The following is a 22,776-nucleotide window of genomic DNA, read 5'->3' as shown; positions in this document are numbered from 1 at the left end:
TCAATCGAGTGTGAGCATAGTTTATGAACGCGTGTTTATTCAATTGCACCACCGCTTTTGTACACTAGGAGGCGACAAAAGAATGGACAACAAACACAAAGTGCTAGACAAGGACTTTACGACAGTGTAATTGATTAAATTATTTTATTTAACAATATAATATAAAATTAGTTACAATAACGGGAACATCACATTGATATTGGTCAAATTGGTCAAATGTCAAAACAACAACGTTACATTTTCACACATTTCGTGCGGACGTTTCACAGGAAGTGGAAGAGTGGCTAAGAGGAAGTTGCCTCCCTGGCCTTTGCTTGGCGGGTCTGGAATCAGTTAATGTGACCATGAGAAACTCACAACTAACGTAACTTTCTGCATCACTTTTGACCTCAAGTCAGTTTGTAAAAAGAAAAGAAAAAAAGAGGGTGATTCGGGGAAGCCAGGAAGTCCCTAGTGCGTCTGTCAATAGTCTCCAAATGTGCAGAAGTAATTATAGTCATTGGGATTGTATTTCTTTGACTTCTAATTAATTTGTCATATTTCCGAGACCATGGACAAGCTTCGTCGTGTGCTAAACGGCCGAGAGGAGAACGAAGAGCTCGGTCTCACCAGTCAGGTATAGACACCATAGTTCCAGTAAACGACAGCATACGATGCTAATGCTAACTGTCAATAGTTTTAGGTATAATAACAAGCTTTTGTCTTACTGAAATAAATAACGTATTGGTCTGCCAATAAATGACAACAAATAATTGTTATTTTCCTTATGGTATAAAATGTGTTGTCAAAATGTCAACTGTTGCTTGTCGAAGCTTTGAAGCCAAACGATTGTCAAAGATTGCCCGTTCAATATTGTTCTCTTAACTTGCTTTATACGTCTGTATTTTATACTTTACTGTTTGATGTTGTTAATATTGTAATGTTATACTGCTTGTGCCTTGGCGCTTTTTACACGCTATTCAAAGGAGGATAAATTAAGGTAAGATTCCCTCGATATTTTCTTTTCAGTGCTTGCAGTAAAAAAAATAAAATTGCTGGACTGATTGCCTTGTCTAAATTCAGATGTTGAGTTCAGTTTAAAAGTCTTCGGCAATGACCTTAGAAAGAAATTGAGGCCAAGTTGAGGATTAACTAAAAGGGACCTGAATTTGCTCCGAAAAGTCTCCCTTTTGTCAACCGATCAGTGTATTTCGAACAGTAGTTCATCCTCGAGTTCATCATGAGACAAACATGATGATTGAGACAACACAACCATTCTCATGTACTTGTAGACTTGTACACTTCCACACCATCTCAGTGTATCAAAGTTTGCAGAATCTGAATCTGGTTAATTGTGTTATATATACGTATATACATTTACATGTCTTTTATACATTGGCACGTGTATAAAACTCTTATGTGGTTGACATGAGCTTTTTTTTAATGACTTCCTCCCATTGTTGTCACTAGGTCCTCGATGCAACCTCACTCAGCTACAGCACCAGGGTGAAATGGTTTGTCATATGCTTCGCCTCAGGCATCTTGTGCTCAATACTTGTGAGTCTGTCGCTTTGCTTTCATATTTTATTAGCTATCTGCGGTGTAATGTATTTATAAATACCCTGAGGGGGTTGCAGCACAAAAGTAAATCAATGGTATGGAGAGAACTGTCTGTGTGTGTTTGTAGTAATATATGTCCGAGATCTTGGGGTTGAGACCCAAAACAGGTTGTGGGTTTATTATTTATTGTGTTGTCAGTTGTCAGTTAAACGCTCAAAGCCATTTCATAATCCATTTACACACAATATCTTGGTTAATAGCCTGTTTTTGATATTATCAATTAATTCACATTTTGTTATTTAGCATTTTATTTGGTTGGTCCAAATCACCGAACCAAATTTGGAATAGGGGATTTTAACTGAGAATCCATGAGAACAGTTTAGATTATTAGTATTACCTTTGCATTTTTGAATAAGTAGAACAGTAGTTGTCTTTGGACTTCCCCCTAGAAACTGTTATTATCCCACAGCACACATAAGAATGTAAGACCATGAAACAAAAAACTCCAGAAATCATCATTTGATTTTCAAAATTCTTGGTGCGTTTTCCTCGGGTTGAAGTGGCTTTTCCAACCAGACTCAGCGTTTTGACAGACATTCTTGCTAATAAAATATGATCCCTTTAATATATAACCAGTGCCGTGACGTAATAATATATTATTGAGTCATTTTGATAGAATTTGTGAAGGCTTCATAAGTTAGTGATCACTTCTAAATTGTGTTTTGTATTATTTTCTGTTGCTAACAAATGATTTATTGTTTTCATTTCAGGGTTCAGCTCTGCTTTTTCTTCCAAATGGAATCAAACTCTTCGCAGTTTTCTACACACTGGGCAATGTTGCAGCTCTTTCCAGGTAAAACTTAATTGTAGCAAGACATAAGGAAATAACTAAGAAATAATATTGCCACACTTTGTGGACATTCGGGATCTGTACTTGGATTGTATAGTTTTTCCTGCCACAAACTTTGGAAAGCAGGGAATCAATATTTGAATTTGTTTATGGTTGTCCCTGTTGAAGTAGTCGGTTATCTACTAATTTTCTATAAAGTTAGCTCCAACCCACTATACTCTGCTGTCATCTGTCATTTTAATTCATAACACGTACAATTAATTGCTTGATGGACTAATGCTTTTAATTGTTTAAACAGGTTCATTCAGGTTCAAAGCCTAACACTGACACTAATAGCCTAAAATTGACAGCATATGTCATTGATTTCCGTATCACGTGACTCTTTAAGAAATAGGACATAGCCCAGGTTACCAATCCCAAGCAAGACAGGATCTTACAAAATATTTTTGACATTATTATTATTGTACATTAGTGACTTTAATGAGACCCATTTTGTCATGTGACTGATGGATGGAAGGTTTCGTCAAAGTGGGGGCATCCTTAATGAGGGATGGTAAGAAGATTATGGCTGCCATAGCTACAGCATATCATACACCATCTCTATCACAATATTCTCAAATATTTTGTTCAGAATTTAGTTTTACCAACAACATTCTGTATACTTAACGATGCACAATTTCCCTGAGCTTATTGCAGCATAATGTGTTAGTGTAACACAGCGGAGAAGTAGTGTCATTTAACAGACGTGACGCTCCACAGGCACCATCCTCCCACTCACAGTCCAGCTGAGCACAGAGCTATGCTTCGTCAGTGGGGGGAGCTTTTGTCAGGTTACATACACTGATGTCATCCAAATATCAGGAAGCTTTGAATTTGTTCTCCTGACACTGGGTTTTAAATATTGATTGTCATATATGTTATGTTGGCCAGTGGGCATATTTGTAATTGTTTCTCTGGAATTACTATACATGAATGCTGTTTATTAAATTAGATTTTTTAGTTTAGTTTTTTCCTGGTTGTAAATTGTGTATGAAATTCACCATTAACATTTGATTGATTCTTTAAGGTATATATATGTCTTGTCCTCAATAGCACCTGCTTCCTTATGGGACCACTAAAGCAGTTGAAGCGCATGTTTGAACCAACAAGACTTATAGCAACCATTGTTATGCTGGTAAGCACATTATTACTGGCATGTGTAGCTTAATGTTTTCAGTAGGATTTAATTTATTTCAAAACTGCATGCCGTACATTTAAAGTATTAAGTTTAGGTAACAATTAGGTCATTATTTTTTCAACTTTCTTTAATCTTGTTCAAACATTTTTCAATGACGAGATGTTATGACGTTAATGACAGTGTTTGCAAATGGACTGATAACATCTCTTTCATTTCCTCATCAGCTCTGCCTCATTTTAACACTATGCGCAGTGTTTTGGGTAAGTTGACATAAGACAAAACAGTCTTGAATTTTTGGAAGTCTTTACATTGCCAAAAATACACATTTATGTTTTTTACAGTGGCACAAAAAGGGACTGGCCATCATTTTTTGTATTCTCCAGTTTCTAGCAATGACGTGGTAAGTATAAACAAAGTGTAAATGTGTGAATATCAACAGTGTAATAATATTGTTTAATGTTCATCAGATTATAGAAGAAGTAAAATAAATAAATGCTGGTGAAATTTTGAATGGGCTTCTAACTGCTGCAAGTTGGGCTTGCCTTGTAAAACTACAACTTTGGCCTCAACATAAAGGACAGTCTTTACAATGTTCAAGTCAGAACAACTGTTGCTAAAATGGTTGCAGTTGGTATGCTAACATGTAGCAAGATAGCATGTTGGATACAGAAAACACAGTCATAGATCGATAAAGATTTAACTTTGTGTCCTGTGGTCAGGTACCAGTGTCAAAGAGAATAGCTAATATGCTAAAAGTTGTCATGATAACATTTTGCAAGATAGCATCCTGAGCTAAAAAGCGCTGAAATACATAGATAAGGATTTTAATTTTTTTCTTGTGCTTGCATGCCATTTGGAATGTAGATTGATACAATGCTACAGTTAAGTTTGTTTATAGTAAAGACTGCAACTTCAGCACAGAAAGTGCTGAAGCAGAGCAATCAAGATTTTACATTGTGCCCTGTGGTTAGTACCATTTTAAAGGAGATTAGCTCAAATGATAACATGCAAACTATTGTCATGCTAGCATGTAGCTTAATAACAACCACAGTAGAAGAAATGCTGAGACACATTGATGAGAATTTTCCTTCTGCCTTGTGTTCATTTACCATTTTATAGAGAATAGTCCAAATATTAACATGCTAAAAGTTGGTATGCTAACATGTAGCACTGTATATCTGACAGAATACTTAAACCGCTGTGGTAAAGCTATTAGGTATTTATTTATACCTACTAAGGTGCTACTATATTGAAAAGCCCAATAACACTGAATAGTCTTCCTTTTGTGCGCATGCATGTCACTTCACTGATGCAGTCTTTATTTATTTTTGTACTGTGAACGACTACATAAAGAGATCAGCCTCAATTGGTTATTGTACTCCAGAGCTGCATACTTAAAGAAAAGGGAACTAATTCCATTGGGTCCCATATTTTCAATGCAAATCTAAATTGTTTTTTTTTTTGGGTCAATTGTGTTGCAATGGTAATCCAGAATTTAAAAGAATGCAGATCCGAGCATGGCTGAGATATCAATGCGTCAGTAAGTGGTTACATCCGTAAGGTGCAAATCAATTGTCAGTATAGTTAATACGAAGCTCATCAACACTTGAGTGAAACTCACACTGATTCCGGTAGGTGGAACGGAGTAGGCTTAGTTTAAGTCTTGTCTGATTGTTTGCCAGGTAGGTCAGCATGGTTTTGGCCAGGTGGTGCCTGACTCAGCCTGGACCTACATAAATCCCACTCAGAAAGTATGTGATCCTGGCAGGGGAAAGAGACAGGTTTTTATCTATCTGTGCTGTTTATACACAGGACAAAGTATTTGCCAACCTCTGTACATCTGCCATCATCACTTTTTATGCACACCATCACCTCATTTTTTTGGCACTACATTGTTTCTATTTACTTTTCACACTGAATGGCTGTTCTAATTCATATAGCACACTTTTTTTACTCGCAATATTCTAACTACTGTTTAACAGAACTACACGGGATAAAGCCACTGACTGTTGGTTGGCATGGGGAATTTAAAGTAAAATATATTAATTAAATTAAACCTTTTTTTTTTATCAATGTGTACATGGTCAAAGCTATCGACATCTGTAACATTTTATCACTGTTGTAATAATATCTCAGAAATGCTTATGTGCTTTACACAACTAAAGACACAACAGTTAATTAGGTCAAATCCACCACATTATTATAGATAGACATTTGTAGCATTGTAACATTAAATATATTGGAATGAAAGTACATCTTTTGCACAACACCTATTTACTAGTAAATGTCTACAATAATGTTACTATTTATTTATTTATTCATTCAGCCTATACCTATGTATAACATACCGCTAGATTTTGGATGAATAGTTATTTATTCATATTTATTTTAATTTAATTTTATTTTAAATGCATGTTATTTTTGACTACGGTAAGTGAGATGCACTAAACTAATGAGTGACCTTTCATACTTTTGACTACTTAATAATGATCACTCAAGTGAAGCTCTAGCCTGTCAATACATGTAAAATCCTATGAGTGTTGTGAATGAACATGTCTTTGCCTGCCTTAGCATTAATGAGCATATTTGCGCCATGTGGACAAAGGATGTGAGTGAAAGCCCCTGGGCCACTCTGTGGGTGGAAAAAGAGAGAGCATTTCGTCAGCATGACCATCCGCGTCTTAACAGCCCTCTATTTCACCTACGTATGGGTCATTCACTTCCGCTCTTGCCTGCGTTCCCCAAGGCATCGCCACGGAAACCACAAGTCACACAACCCAGACTCATTCTGAACAGACGCTGTGGTAGAGTACACGCCTACGCGAGAGCTGAGCCGTCTGGGTGAAAACAGTTTTGCATTCAGACATGGCCAGTGACCCACACACTGGCCTGGGCAAAGTTCAGACTTCCGACTGAATGTTGTAAACCTAAGAAAGCATCACATGACTCAATAAACAGTGTGTGTCTCATGTATAAATGAAATGCAGTCTTTGCTGGAGGACAACTAATACAAACTTTGGGGAAAGGTGTACGTAACCTTATTGTTCCTCGACTTTATTAGATTATTTTACTGTAAATGCCCTTAATTAATTCACTGCAATTGACGGCTATAGACGTCAAAAATTCATTTGCACTATTTCTATTACTTTAACATTTTTTTTCCACTTTTGTTAACAAGAGTATGAAAACCTAGGGGGAAAAATTATTGTACATTTAAAGCAGATATAAAATGTGTGATTAATCATGAGTTAACTATTGAAGTCATGCGATTAACTACAATTAAACATTTTAATCGCCTGACGTGATTTAAAGATTATTAAAAATTCGGGGCGTCAGGCGATTAAAAAAAAAAAAATCGTAATTAATCGCATGACTTCACTAGTTAACTCACAATTAATCACAAATTTTACATCTGTTCTAATAGTACAATAAAAAATCTAGGTTTTCATACTCTTGTTAACAAAAGTAGAAAAAATGTTTAACTAATAGAAATAGTTCAAATTAATTTTTTACGTCTATAGCCGTCAATGGCATGAATGAGTTAATTGTTTTCACCTAACAGTTTCCTGTTAAAGGATAGTTCCTTGCAATAGCGATCGAGTTCCAGCTGTTGTTAATCATTCAACTGCTGCACAGTCCGCTCATGTTTTTGATATATTACATTGTTAATCAGGGAGCTCTATAAAATAGCCATTAACCACACACTCTTTAGCCCAAGTTATTGTATCTTAATGTCTTCAGTCTTTGTTCTGAACTCTCTTCATTGGTTCAAAGATTAGTGTCCTGTTAATTTAAGATGATGACATTAATCCCTTATTCCATCACACTTTACAGTTTAGCAACAACTACATTGCTTTGTTGTTTTCTTTTGTGTCACGTTGAGCTTGACAAAGTCACAAGATACCACCTGAGTTACATCAAGTATATATAGTTAAAATGTCAAATTCTGTTGAGCGGTAATGTGTGTAAAGGGCATTGTGTTAAAAGTTGTAGCCTACTCTATGTGCAATAACAATTTTGCAATGGTCACCTTATCTTATATGATCTTGCTCATATACCCCCCCCCCCACTTCTGTTTGTTTTGTCTTTCAGGTACAGCATCTCCTACATTCCTTTTGCCAGGTAAGACAATCATAATGTTAAGTACTGTACAGTTGTGCTCATAAGTTAACATCCCATAGGGGTATGTAAACTTGTGAGCACAACTGTATATTCGAGAAAATTGTCGGCTTTGAAAGTGTGCTGCCAAACCAACCCTTTTTTCATGACGTTTTTTGTCAAGACTACAGAAAAACATGTTTTTGTTTACTTCTAAACATCCCACTATTTGCTTTACCCATTTGGCGGTAATCCTCCCTCCCTCCACCACCCATTCAACCCACTTAAGGTCAACCAAATTGCTGCTTGTTGTTTCACATGCACTTTGTTGCGCTGTGGCGTTTTCTTTTGTCACACGCAATCCAAATAAACAAAAAAAATGTTGTCCCAATATTTTGAGACTGATTTCCCTCAACGCCCAACCCTGCCCAGTTTCAGTATGACATCACTGTGATTAGTTTATCCCTCGAAGGGAGGATAAGATGGAGCATTTTCATTAGATCTGGACATGAATACTCAAATGAATATTTATTCTCAATCTCATAATCACATGAGTCTGTTGCCTCATTTTAGATGTGAACAAAGGAGAGTCTTAATGCCTTGAACACATACTGACTGACACTCAATGCATTTTTGGTATTCCCTCCATTACTGACAGTTGAGATATTACTTTCTTCACATTCCTCCATATGGGCATCCTCCGAACACACGCATGAGGTGTGATGTTGTTTTGCCAATCCAGATGCAGACAGGATTATGTCTAATTTAGAGAGTGGACCCCCTCCACCCAACAAAGCCCGGGTGCCGCGTGTGTTTTGGTGACCCTATAATCCATCCCAACAGCTGAGAAACCTGCTATAACCTCCCCATAGTCCCCCTCCCCCCATCCCAAACGCTGACAACAAAACAAAGACAGCCTTGCACGCACGCTGCCCTTCCGCAAGACAAATTCCTGAGAACAAAAGTTTCACATTCTGATGCTCATTTATTCCTGAGTTTTACTCCTTTTTTAATGTTTAAACGTTGTCAGCACATTAGTGACTTTTATCTGCAAGATTTTAAAGTCATTTTCCCGCACGTTTTGGAATTTTTATTAAACACTCACTGAATTAGGGCCACCCACAACACACCACATGGCAAGAGGACTTGATCCTTTAATGTATTTTACCTGGCTGCCTGTTTATAAGCTCCCTCATTTAAAGTAGGTGAAGCACAGAAACGTGCAATTCCCACAGTGCTTTGAGGCAAACATTGCTCTACATTTTCATAAGAAATGGGGGAGGTGTCAGAGGTGTATTATTTATTCATGAAGTTGGGAGGGGATGCAAAAAATAGCATCAAGAGAAACTAAAAACAAACCTGAGGCGGTTACAAAAGGATGCTGCCAAAGCCAAAGCTTGAGAAGGAGCAAGTCTCCTTTCTTGCACATTGACCTCCCCTCCCCCCAAGCCAGGCTATGATTCACCCCCCCTCCTTTTAACCTTGACGGGCTTCACACCTCCTCCACTGAAATGTAACTGAGGCTGCAGGCGAAGTCTGCATAGCAACACTCTGGTGGCAAGAACAGAATGTGGTGAGGGGAACGGCGATGGCAATGGTTTGTGGTTGTCATGGCAATGACTCCTCTTGCATCATTGCTCAACACAGAGCACCTGGCAAAAGGGGCGCCCCCGCCATCACTATCAACATGTGGAGCTCCCCCGCCAAAACACGCTCACTTATTTATGAGATGCCCCACCCGAATCATAGTAAGAAAGGCTGGAAGTGCTTTTGTGTCGCTTTTCATTTCATATGGTTGACAGCATTTTGTCCTCTGGGATGTCTGCCCATTTATCTTTGGATGATTTTTTGGGTTCATATGTGTCATATCCATCATAGCACTTGGCTGTCTCAATATATTGTATTTATTATGAAGTCTGTTTGATCTCATTAGAATATTTTCTATTTCCCTCCCCCTTCAGAGATGCTGTGATGAAATGCTTCACTACCTGTCTTAGCTAGGATTCTGGAGTTCAGACTTTGATGTGAAGACTGGTCCTCATATGCAACTGCAAGAACAGTAACTTTGTACAATATATAGTAGTTGTTATTGCCTCAGTTTTTTCCCCTGCAGATCCTTAATATAGTGGCCTCTTTGATTGAACTGAAGGTCTATTACTTTCATCAGATTTTACTTTTGTACATTATGCTGTGAGTGCTTAATATATTTAAAAAGATACTTAGATTGGCTAAGGCTGGTTTGAGTACTCATAAATGAATTTAAATTGGCAGTGCATTGTAATTTACAACATGAGTGCAGTGCAAAAATAAATCCTTAAATACCACTATGCTATTTTTTGTCTTAAACAGTCTTGCATGTATGTTTTCTTAAAATCTGTTCAAATTAGGACACCGACATTGCTGCCAAAACACATTTTGTCTTTTCTCTTTATATGTGCCTGCTATGTTTTAATAGAAATTACATGATTTACCCTTGGGCATTTCAGGCACTGCTTCACTGATTCTGCACGGGCATGTTTCATATACACAGCTCTTGATCTTTTCTGGTTAAAACAGTGTAAAAATAGCAGCATATGTTGGTATCCTTTGTGTACATTAGCCCCCTCCCCCACACAGTATATTGCATTAAAATTGAGTATTTTTAAATTAGATTTTCTGCCAGACACAACAATGACCCAGTTAATTACGCTTTTCTGAGCAATGTGGTTTTGGCGTGACCTAATAACCCAATATAGCTTCCAACAGGATCTCCGTATGCTCCGGCGTGATGGCATCGAAGCCTTTGAGAATTGAGTTGTCATGACAACCTGTGCCGGAAGATTCATTACCTTAGCTACCCCCATCCTAGTTGTAGATGTTCATGTTATGGTGACGGGAAGGCATGTGCTTTTGTATAAAACACGGCCATGTATTTGTCTTACACTGAACTCAGGATTTTGTGCTTTATTTGAAGAAGCCATCATGTAAGCGCATGTTACGCTCTTTAATCGAACCAAACAACTGCATCGCAATTCCTGTTGTGCAAGACCCCTCGTCCTTTCATTAGGCTTCTGCAAAGAAGGATTATGAACAAAGTCTCTCTCTTCAGTACAACTTGTTCAAGTATTTTGTTAAGTAACAAACAAATCCCTCTGGACCATACCCTCTTCGTGTAATCTGAGGGATCAAATAATGCTGGAGTATGAAAGAACGCCCAATTGTTTTTTGTTTTTTAGTGTGAGGGGGGGATCAGTTTTCTTTACCGGCCATGTTTGGATTAAAAGTTAGGGGATGTGGCAGATGTGCAGTCCCAACTGTTTTCTGCAGAATTACGTTTAATCCGGGGGTCAGAAAACAGTGAAATCTCGGAAAGTGTTGTCCTTTGAAAAAGTTACTCTGCTAAGTAAAGAGGAATACAGTATAAAAACAGCATAAGCTGTTTTTTTAATGTTAAAATCACGGTAAAGTATTATTGTGGTCATAATACAGTACATATGTTATGTGTACCTTTTCTTAGTCATTCCTGTTTGTAATGTGATCATCTGTACACTGAAACGTGAGGTTATCCATTCAACGATGAGGTAATCTATGATATTGAGTTCAAAATGTCTTGCAAAGTGTAAAAATAAACAAAGATCAAGCAATTCTTAATAAATGATGTACATACATACTTGTAGATTGTATGTTTCTTCCCACACTCGCACAGATTGTCAGGGTAAAAGTGGCAAAATAAATGTTTAGACATCACTTTGTTTTTATTTATTTAGCGCCACAAAGAAGAATTGACATTTAAGCTAGTATTGACTGAATCGTTCCAATCATGCAGTGCATGTGTAGAACATATTTTGTTTGTTCTATACCCACCCACACTTGTAAACTAAAACAATTAGTGGCAAAATACCTCTCAAGTCAAACCTAAACTCTATTATGTTTGTAACGACGGAGAGCTCAAGTATTGTATCACAAGGTGCAAGGGGTGTAGCCATTATTTCAAAATATGACGGAGACAAAATGTCCATGAGCAATCCATTTTTTCAATGAGTAAATTATCATCCTCTTGCATTCAACTGCTCATTTCCCTAGAGACCTAAGAACTGAATGACCAAACTGGCAAACTCTTAAATTGATGACAGTTAAAGCAAAAGCAGGAAAATAATGAAATGCCCTATTGCAACAGTCACAGCACTAGATACAACAATTCAGTAAAATATCATTTTGCAATGAATTAGGAGTGGTAAGTTTTGATACTTATATATATATATATATTTAAACAATCTAAATCATCTGATTTTAGCCTTTTAAATGTGAATGCCCCCCCTCTCTCCCAGCCCTCTATGAAAGCAGGCAAAAAAGTCATTATGCCATCTCAAACATGCTTTCAAAGATAATTCCCAAATATATCGTTTTCATAAACAAAATTCCGACGTGTAGCGTATCTAAACGTTTGACGGGTAGTAATTTCTTTCATGTAACGATGACGACTAGTGACAGCACCAGAAATGAAGCAGACCCCACTCACTCTCGCACTTCAGTATGTATGATTCATATTTTGTTGCGTGCGTGGTGTCTCTCATCGGAAGTTAATACTTTTATGACATCAGCGCCTCCTCTCCGTGTCTTTGTTTGGCGTTTCTCCTGACCACGCCCCTTCGCTTTTGCCACCATAAAGGCGTGGGGCGTGTGCGTTCACGGCGGAATTCCACACTCGCTTCTGTGGACAACAGGTGCACTCGCTCCGGATGATGCCCTTAGAGCGCCGGTGGTCCCTTTGCACTTTGGAGCACTTTTTGCACATTTTTGTATCGCGTTTTTTTACATCCTGAAAATGCCTTTCCCGACGATTAGTCTGCAGCACAAGATCCCGTCTCCTGCTAGGGATCTATTCGGCAAAAAGAAAGCCAGTGTTGAGAAGAGGGACTCCGGGAAGGAGAAGCAGACCTCAACTTGGACAACAGCTAATTTAAGGAATTTGGGCCGCAAGACGCAACAAGAGAAGAGTAAAAGCCCATCGCCGAAGGAGGCGCAGGCAAAATGCTCGTGGCTGACCTCGACTAAACCTCAGGACTCAACCGCGGCAGTGAGGCGCTCCGCGTCCGCGGACTCCCGCAGAGCGCTCGCAAGCAAAGAGGACGCAACCAAGAAGGAGATCCAGTTCACGCTCAGCCTCACGCCGGAAGCCATCCTCGTCATCCAGAAGAGGAATTTGGAGAAGCAGATGCTGGCGAAGCAGCAGAAATGCTGCGCGTCCGCGGACTTCCGGCACAGGCGCGTCTTCCCTTCCAAAAAAGCGTCGCACGGGAGCTCCAAAGGTGCGCAAGTGACCAAAACGGAAGAGGCAGAGCAGGACATAACGGCCATCGTTAAAATCTCGCTTTTGAACGACCAGCATAAATATGACGATGTGGAGTATGAGGAGGAGGACGCAGACGTGGACGAGACTGTAATGAGGAAGTGTAAAGAGTGGCTCAAGGGGGTCGAAAGTGCCGCAGCTTTGGGGAAAGTTGACAAACTTACAGCGCTGCCGCACCTTAAAAGCTGCTGATAAGCTGCACTCAAGCCATCAAATGACTCATTTTGTTTAATGTTCAACGATGCAATGAAAACTCTTGAAAAGTCTTCAGGTTCTTTTAATGTCCATGTGGAATGAAATGTGACCTGGGGAATGTCTTGTTTATATGAAGTACTCCCCACAAGGACTTGAAAGAGCTGCATTTGAAGCTTAGTATGCCTTTTGAGTAATTGTTGCAAGTTTGAGGCCAGTGACTTTGCACATGCGGTTTTTGTTTCCAGTGAAGCGCCTCCTGTGGATTAAAGGAGGGATTTTCGCTAAAGAAGTCCTTTGTATGAGAACAAAACAATTAGGTTTTATGCCCTGCTGCTAAAACCAAACACACCTGTCTTTTATTTCCTATCATAAGGAGACTTCCTGTATTCTGATTGTACCTTATTTATTAATATTTGTACCTGAATATTGATAGTTGATGCCATTTTAAAGTAAAGGGTTTTGTACTGCACACAGCTTCTGTGACCTTGATTGTGCCTCTTTGTTTTCTGATGTTGATTTTTCAGTCACGTTTGACTTTTGTTGGATATCAGAGGCTCTTTGTTGCCATTGTAGCTACCTGTGGCCATTTGGGCATTAGTGTACTAAGCCTCTTAGATTTCCTGCTAAGCAGGGTTGACCAGTGTACTGTAGGGGCCAGGTACTGGAGCGCCATCAGGAAACTGCCTCTAATTTTTGTATTACCCAAGTAAACAATGCACCTCACCACGAGACAGTGTCTTGACTTTTATTTTCCTCTATACTGAAGTGTCTGTGCTGTGTCATTCCCAGGAAGTAATGCAAAGGTAGTTATTGTTCAGACCAAACTAGGTCCACTTATCATGAATAGATAGGACAGTGTCCATCAACATTTCACAGCTGCAAAAGAAAACAATTTCTGTAATTGCATTTGAAAATACTAACTGTGCAAAAATAAGATTTCCTATTCTCATATACTCTCTTTGAATGAATAAGATGCATTGACATGCACTTGAAGGTCTGTCACACCAACAAATATTTTTTATTTTTTTAAAGTTTTTATGGTATCATTTTTATATACATATTCATGCCCAACAGTAAATTCTGTAGTGTAAATTTTTACTCTGAACTGAGTTTATTTTGGTCCCACGCTAGAGTAAAATTTACACTTGGAAAGGAGTAAAATAGAGTGAATTTTACTTCAAATCATTGTAGTGTTTACAAGAGAATTTCACATGAAAAAAAATATTAACTCATTCACTGCCATAAATTCATTTGAAAAAAGATTATTAAAAATTAGGGGCGACAGGCAATTACATTTTTGACTTCACTAGTTAATCACAAATTTGATATCTAAATGTACAATGAAAAAAAATCTAGGTTTTCATACTCTTGTTAACAAAAGTGGGAAAAAAAAGTTAAACTAATAGAAATAGTTCAAATTAATTTTTGACGTTTATAGCCATCAATGGCAGTGAATAAATTAAAAAAAGAAAAGAAAAGATTATAAAAAATTTGGGGCGTCAGGTGATTAAAATTTTAATCGTAATTAATCGCATGACTTCACTAGTTAACTCATGATTAATCACAAATTTCATATCAGTTCTAAATGTACAATAAAAAAAAATCTAGCTTTTCATACTCTTGTTAACAAAAGAGGAAAAAAAATGTTAAACTAATATAAATAGTTCAAATTATTATTATTTTTACATTTTTAGCCGTCAATGGCAGTGAATAAGTTAAAGATTTTTTCACTCGAAATTCTAAGTAAATTTCGCAAGGAGAGATTTGACTAAATTTTGCCCGTTTATTTAAAAAAAAAAAAATTACACAGGGGTTGATAACCAAACTCACGACCTTCAGCTTAGGAGATGGTCACTCTACTACCTGAGCCATGCCACTCCTACTGTTTCCTTATATCCAAGAGGAACGTTTTCGATCTTGGTGTTACAAAATTTAAAGCTGACACGCGCGATATACTAACACACAGCAGGAACTGTGTGGCTCAGGGAACCTGAAGTTGTGGATTTGTTCCTCAACCCTTGAGTGACTTTTTTCTCTTCCACGTGTAAATTGTACTCTATTTATAGTGTTAATTCACCACCACAACTCAAAAGCAATGTTGGCTCTTCATTGGTTAATTTTGAGTACATTTATATATCTGATCACTTTGAATTTTTCTGTCATTAACGGAGGGGGGTGGGGGGGGTGACTTCATTCTCTGTGACACACACATTCACACTAAAAGAAAGCTAAACGGCAAGGGTCCTAGCTATGTTGTCACATGTTGGACACAAAGTGCATTATTGTAGCATGCAACAGGCTGAGTGAGCATTCGTACCAAGACTTAACTGCCCCCGTCCCCATGATGCTGATGATGTTATCATCTGACTCGGTGACCCAAAGTTGTGTAATCCTTTGCTATTGTGCTCTCTCAATTGGCCTTGTTTGTAGGCCTCACAGCCTGCATTTTCTAACACTACTAGTATTCATTGCTGTCTGCTGGGGGCTTGAGCTAATGCTATTCATTTGCCTTTGCTGGAGATGAAAACATCATTAGTTCTCAGGTCTACAAACAATAACCACTTGACATCTTTTGTCACCCATGAATCTTAATTCCTCATCATGCTGAGACAGTTTGGACAATTGTATGCTTCAAAACTTTCCGTCTGACTTTATGGCATTATGGTAGAAGGTGGTGTCACGTGTGGAGCTAAAGTGGCTCCAAACAGCCAAATTCCGGCTTGAGACATTTATGAGAAAATGGCAAGGTGTTGTGGCAACACACCAAACCGTGTGAAACAGCTCATGTGAAACCACAACACAAAATATGAGGCATTAATGATAAGAAGTCGTTCCGGTGCTGCAGGCAGACACAATCCAGATAAGAGGAAGGAAATGAAGAGCTTCAAGCGGTGCTAAAAACTGTTGCTTTTAGTGCTGTTCAAATGAATAAATACAATTATGAAATAAGGAACAAAATAAATTCATGCTTCAACAAATAATTGCATGAATTTGTCTTGAAGTAGATCACTGACATAATCTCACATAGGAAAAGCAGCCTAGATTTCATGTAAATTTTCCTCAAGAATTCATCATTTAAAAAGGATGAAATAAACTAGGTGTCATTAAATTATACAGAGCAGATGCATATTTAGTAACTTTATTATTTATTATTAAATTATTAATTATTATATCAGATACTGTATATGTATTATTTATAATTATTATAATATTATTTACAATTCATCTACATTTAAATTTGTGCTGTCAAAGTTAAAGCGTTAACTGATTAATTAATCACAAAAAATTATCGCATTAATCATGAATTAATGCAGATTAATCGAACTATTCATTTTGACCATAGATTATCCTTTATCTTGACAGCGAATGGTTACGTTTAAGGTAGTACAGGTTGTGTTTGAGCAATAAACATAATTACATGCATTAAAGTTTGCACACTACATTTAGAATATTTGTTTATGTCAATATATTTGGGTCATTTTTTTAGTAAGTAATTAACTGATTAGAAAAAGAGGAGGATGAGCTTGTGCAGTGGATCAAAAAATGTTGAAAACGTCCTCATAACATTAAATGAAAAAATGGCCAAAAATGTTGATTAAAATGCCTTTTTTTTAATTAAGCGATTAATCGTGATTAATCAAATTTCTGAGATGTGATTAATCTGATTAAAAAATGTAATCGTTTGACAGCTCTAATTTAAATGAATATTTTTGAAATTTTACAAACTTGTGCAATTAATGTGGCAATTATTTTTTAAATGAAATATTTACTGGCAATTCCAATTTCAGTCACCCACCATTACAATACAACAGGTGTTTGATTACCGCCTCAATAAAGGTCAGAATTCCCACAAAAAAATGACTCTGGTGTTCTTTATGAACTACTTTTGTTTTAGATTTACCAATCACAATTAGTTGTATTTGCAGAAAGTATCAATATTGGATCATTATAATTGATACCAACTTGACTTTTACTCCATATCGGAAAACAAAGCAGTGGTAGTGACTATTACTACCCCAACTGCTCACAATCGTAACCCCCCCCCCCCCACCCACCCTTCCCCCCACCCTTTTTTTTAAATGACCATCTTAATGTGTTGTCATGATCTCTCAGCATGACACATTACACCATTATTCCCCAACTGATGGATGGTGGCATTGGAGCGTAGATAGTTGCTGCCTCTGGCTCCTCATTGACATCCAGCAGACAGTGTGTGCCACTATTATTGTGGCAACTGGTTTGATAAATACTATGCCTGGAAAAGCCTTTGTGGCTTAAAAAAAAAAAAAAAAAAAAAAAAGCAAGACACTTCAACTTGCTGCACAAAAAAAGACCTTAAAACTTAATCAACTCATTGAGCAACATCACAAGCTCAAATAGATCAATGATCAGATAAAATATTTAAAAAGTGAATGCATTTGTCATTTGACTTTCATTATTGGACGCATTGCATCTCAGAACTGTGTGGCAGTAACCCTAACCCTAACCCTCTACAAGTACGGTCCATTATAATTCTTCAGAGGTAAAGTGCGAGGTCTTGAACGTCCCTGTGCTATCTTAACATGTCCTGCAGCGCCATCGTGTGGCTTACTGGTGCGTGCATCGTCCCGGAAATGCTGTCTCTCACCAAATTTATGCTGTTGGAACAAAAGGTCCATTGACAAATATTTTGCTGCGCAGCAGAGACTGGAGACAAACCGAGCTAAACAACACAATGACGCCAAAAAGTTAAAAATATGTGAATAAAAATACATTGTAACAATTCGTCACAAATAGTGTTTCATCAATGCACATTATAGTTGAGCTTTAATTTTTTATTTTTAGCAAATAATTAAGACAGTACAGTGCAAAAGTAAACAACATTGCTTATTTGAAAACAAACCATGTAGCCTAATAATGAATAAGATCAAACAGCAGGGGTCACCAGCATGGTACCCGTAAGAGACCATAACCCACGTGTTTGTGCGAGTTTGCTCGAATAACTCAGCAATGAGGTGATCATTTCAAAATGACTATCATGATCAGTGACTTCACAAAGATAAAAATCATTACACATTAACATATGTTCAAAGTAATTTAGGCAAAGTTGTTGTTACAGAAGCATGAATCAAACTTTTGAATTGATCAATCCACAAAAAGCAGCTCTCACTCTCAAAAAAGATGGTGCAGGTTAAAGTTCCAAAGGTCACCTTGCCTTACATTAGCACGTCCGCCTCCCAGTCCAGAGGACGTGAGATCGAGTCCGGGCTTCGGCCTTCCTGGGTGGAGTTTGCATGTTCTCCCCGTGCTTGCGTGGGTTTTCTCCGGGTGCTCCGATTCCCTCCCACATTCCAAAGACATGCATGGCAGGTTGATTGGACACTCCAAATTGTCCATAGGTGTGATTGTGAGTATGGTTGTTTGTCTCTGTGTGCCCTGTGATTGGCTGGCAACCAGTTCAGGGTGTACCCCACCTACTCCCTGAAGCCAGCTGGGATAGGCTCCAGCAACCCTAGCCCGTGACCCTTGTGAGGACAAGCGGTTAAGAAAATGGATGGATGGATTATTATAGTGATACGTAATTACTTGTAGTCTGTATTGAGAGAAAATAATTATTTGCGGTGATATACAGGGAGACACAAAAAAAAGGAACTTTTTAACAATCCAATAGAACCAAGAGTGGTGGAAGAAAAATATTTAATTCATAGTAATTGAAACCAATCAAACAATGATGGAATCCCAGCTATCCCAGCTGAGATGTTGCAGCGGTCAGTGAGGAATATCAACAGCAGATTTCATGGCATGTTTTAAAGTTTCAATTACTATGAATAAAACATTTTTCTTCAATCACTCTTGGTTTTATTGGAGTGTTAAAAAAGTTCCCGTTTTTTTGTGTCACCCTGTACTTTTTGTACAAAATTTCAAAAAAAAAAAAAAATTAAAAAATTAATAAATAACTTTTGTTTTTACCCCTAAATTTCCTTTCAATAATATATTCTATTTAGGTCCACTAGCCTAAACACGGTATTCTGATATTAATATTGCATTTGTGCAATATAAGCAGCAAAATCGAGGGGGGCATGAAAATGACATCACACTTGCTCAGGGCTCAGGTAACAACCAATCACCTGTTTTCAGGTAACAACCAATCACCTGTTTTCTGAAACTGAGCTGTGTGATTGGTTGTTACCTGAGCCCTGAGTTACTGTGATGTCATTTTTAGTCGACAGCAGGTGGCAAAATGGCCGCCCCCTAAGATGCATAAAAAGGGTGAATTTTGCTGCTTAACTCATATTCCACAAACACAATATTAATCAGAATGAGGGAACATAGAACATATTATCAAAAATAAAAAAAATTTGGGCTTCCACCTTTAATAGTTAATGCTCATTCATCTACTATATGCAAATTTACAAACTCTGATAGTCACATTATCCATCCATCCATCCAAATAAAATAATATGAAAGATGCTTGTGGTTGTCTTTAAATAGCTTTTATTATTATGGGTATTTACTGCAGGTCACTAGCTTCCTGACTGACGAGCCAGACTTACTGCCCCTCTCCCCTTTGACACTTTTACTAGGCTCAAATACACAAAACTCCAAATCAAAGTGCATCTGTTTTGACTGCGATGCTGACACATTCCCCTTTAAGTCCTCAAGTAGCATGTATATTCATGAAGACAATCACAGCAGTACATCCGCACCTTTGTGTCACTTAGAAAAGAGAAGCACATGATTCCATCAACCAACTTTAACTTTATTTGGGTCAAACATACGTTTTTGAGTGATAGTTGAGCTTGCTCGTAAAGGACTCTCATGGGATTGACTTTGATTTTGACTCTCTTGTTGCAGTTCTGACGAGGTGTGAAGAGAGCAATAAGCTTCAGAGAGCATCCACTTTGGTGAGGGGTGGGGGGTCAAACATGAGAGAGATCCTGTCTTATCTAGCCCTCCTGTAAAAGCAAGACTTCTATACAGAGGATGTAATTGTCCTCTCTAATGACTTGCACTTGGGGGAGGAGACAAAGAGAACGTCATAAAGAACTTTAGAGGCCTTTCAGTACGAAAACCTTTGCCTTAAACTGCTCAGCAAATGAAACCGGCCGTTGTTTCCTCACCTCAGATGGAGAGGCTCCGTCACAGACGGGACATTGAAGCCAAGCAGGACCAAACAAGACGAAGGCAAGGACACCTGCGGAGGCCTAATTGGTCCTCGCTGCCATTAATGGCTTCCTGTGGCTGCGTGTTTACTTCTCATTTGTTCTGTGTGCTCGGTTTCCCAGCCACTGGTACAAGGGAGACTCACTTGAAATCGCAATTTCCCACCACCGGCTGACTGTCTTCTGTCTGTCCTATTATTGTTTGTCAGCCCTTTTTGGCAAACGATAATTTGGCATCCAATGACTCATACCATTTATTTTGTTTTTGAACTTTTATGTAACCAAACAAGAACAGATGAGACCAAGCATTAAAATGAGGCGATGAAACAAAATCAACATTTGATTTGCCTACTGTATACAGTAAGTATGGAGTTTGATTTTGGCAGCCGGGACTGGCGATGAGCACACAGCAAGGCCATAACCACCGGCCCCTCTGGGCCTGTGTTTGCCTTGACTTTAAGAGCAAACACAGTCTCCAGTGGATGCTTGTTTGGCGTGGACCCGCCTGAAGGAGAGATCCGATTACTCACATAGACGTGAGATGGCCAAACACCTTTTTGACCTCCGTCCTCTCCTGGAAATGCACCTCTTCGGAAACTTATACAAACATCATCCTTGGGAGGAAAGTGTTGTGATTATATCCACCATATAATTGCCATGGTTATTGGGAATAGTGGTGTCACGTCATCCCAGCACTTTCAGCTGATGTACTGTAGATCAACAAATAATTATCCTCTTTGTATGTTTTGAAATTCCAAACAGATTTAAAAAAAAATCTGTTGGAGTTGTATTGGGGTAGTCATTGAATTCATACAATTTTTAAGAGATATGTTTTGTAGCTAAAAGAATAAGAGCAATTTCTAATGATTAATTCAGTAATGACTGACTATGATCCAGGACAGTTCCCATGCGCTAAAAGATGCTAAAATACATAGAACCTACATAAATACAACCAGATTTGAAAGAGACAGAAATGTATGAACATTTAAAATATCTTACTCATGTTAAATGCAACGTTATTCTACAGCAAATTTGGGATTTTTCTACCATTGGAGAGGAACATAATGTACAAGGAGCGTAAAAAGGAAGTGACAAATAAGTAGTTAGCACATTTGCCTGGCAGTTCAGTTGTGTTTTTCTTCTTCTTCTTTAGTTGGTTAACATGGCAAATTTAAAACAAAACTGTTAAAACAAACAAACAAATATATAAAAAGGTGGTGCTCAGTAGGTAGAAGTTGAAAGAACTTACCCTTTGGTCCAAATCTATAAACCTTCCAGTGAGGAGTTTGTTGCGTTTTATCCCCGCACCTGTGTAGAATTTTTATTATTATTATTATTATTATTATTTGCTAAAAATAAACAATATTATTTTTGAAAAGTCAGCATTTATTTTATTTTATTATTATTATTATTATTATTATTATTATTATTATTATTATTATTATTATTATTATTATTATTCTTTTTACACAGCATTGAGAATTTTAGCCCCGTACCTGTGTGGATTTTTTTCTTTTCTTTTTCTTTCTTTTTTTTGTGCTAAAAATTAACAATATTATTATTGGAAAGACTGATTTTATTTTTTTATTTACACAGCACTGAATCCTATTAGACTGTACAGACATATAATATGATCATAACATTTCTAATGTATTTTTATAATCAGTGTTTGCATAGCGTTAAAAAGGTAGAAAAGTGTCTCCCTGGTTGTTGACTGTGACAGTGTTTAGTCAAGGCATTCTGCGCGGGGCATGACGTTAGGACGAGGCCCCCGCTGTGGCCACCACATTGGCTCCGAGACATCAGGATCTTGCTCACAAAGCGAGTGAGGTCTCGACGCTGACAAGTCTTCCAGCGGTGTGAAATCCCACCACTGCACAGGCAAACATGGCGAGACAGCAGCTCCCGGTGCTCCACCTCAATCCTCCCACAAAAGTACATTCCGCACATCCTCGAGAAATACCCAAAATAAAAGCAATTAGAGCGCAAGCCAAAACATGTCGACGACTGGCATCTTGGAAATGTTTTTCATTTGATTCATGCAATCATTCTGTTTTAAGGCCTATTTATAAACATGATTATTTGTAGCAAATGATTTATTCAAGTCTAGATACTGTAATCTGCTGTGTTTGTGGCCATCTTGTCATCATCTCTCCAGCATGTTGAATTTCACAAGTATGCATCACTCGCCTGCAAAATTAGATTGACTAGAACATATACAGTACACACATGTGCTCGATATTACTAAAATTGCTCCTATGATTGCATAATGCATACTTCAAGGTCAAGTCAACCCCATTTTTCTCTTCACAATATGTTGCATGCACCCCTACTAGCCTAAACACGGCATTGTGTTTGTGGAATATGAATAATGCCACAAAATACACCCATTTTTCCATCTCAGGGGGCGGCCATTTTGCCACTTGTTGTCAACTGAAAATGACAT

At 37.9% G+C, this 22,776-nt stretch overlaps 2 protein-coding genes across 2 annotated transcripts; both read left to right on the top strand.

The window, feature by feature from the left end:
* The first annotated feature begins 275 nt into the window (after positions 1-275).
* On the top strand, positions 276-11,311 carry sft2d1 (SFT2 domain containing 1). The gene is made up of 8 exons (XM_077581603.1): positions 276-616; positions 1,450-1,536; positions 2,310-2,392; positions 3,482-3,563; positions 3,791-3,826; positions 3,908-3,966; positions 7,659-7,688; positions 9,626-11,311. The coding sequence occupies exons 1-8, from the start codon at positions 551-553 to the stop codon at positions 9,663-9,665; spliced, it is 483 nt and encodes a 160-aa protein (XP_077437729.1). The 5' UTR covers positions 276-550; the 3' UTR covers positions 9,666-11,311.
* Positions 11,312-12,214: 903 nt separating this feature from the next.
* Positions 12,215-13,917, top strand: prr18 (proline rich 18). Its single transcript, XM_077581114.1, has one exon. It carries the CDS (start codon positions 12,469-12,471, stop codon positions 13,183-13,185), a length of 717 nt encoding a protein of 238 aa, XP_077437240.1. The 5' UTR covers positions 12,215-12,468; the 3' UTR covers positions 13,186-13,917.
* The last annotated feature ends 8,859 nt before the right edge of the window (positions 13,918-22,776 follow it).

The sequence above is a fragment of the Vanacampus margaritifer genome, chromosome 12 (genome assembly GCF_051991255.1).
Source record: "Vanacampus margaritifer isolate UIUO_Vmar chromosome 12, RoL_Vmar_1.0, whole genome shotgun sequence".
Classification (NCBI taxonomy): Eukaryota; Metazoa; Chordata; class Actinopteri; order Syngnathiformes; family Syngnathidae; genus Vanacampus; species Vanacampus margaritifer.
This window is presented reverse-complemented; position numbering and strand designations above follow the sequence as displayed.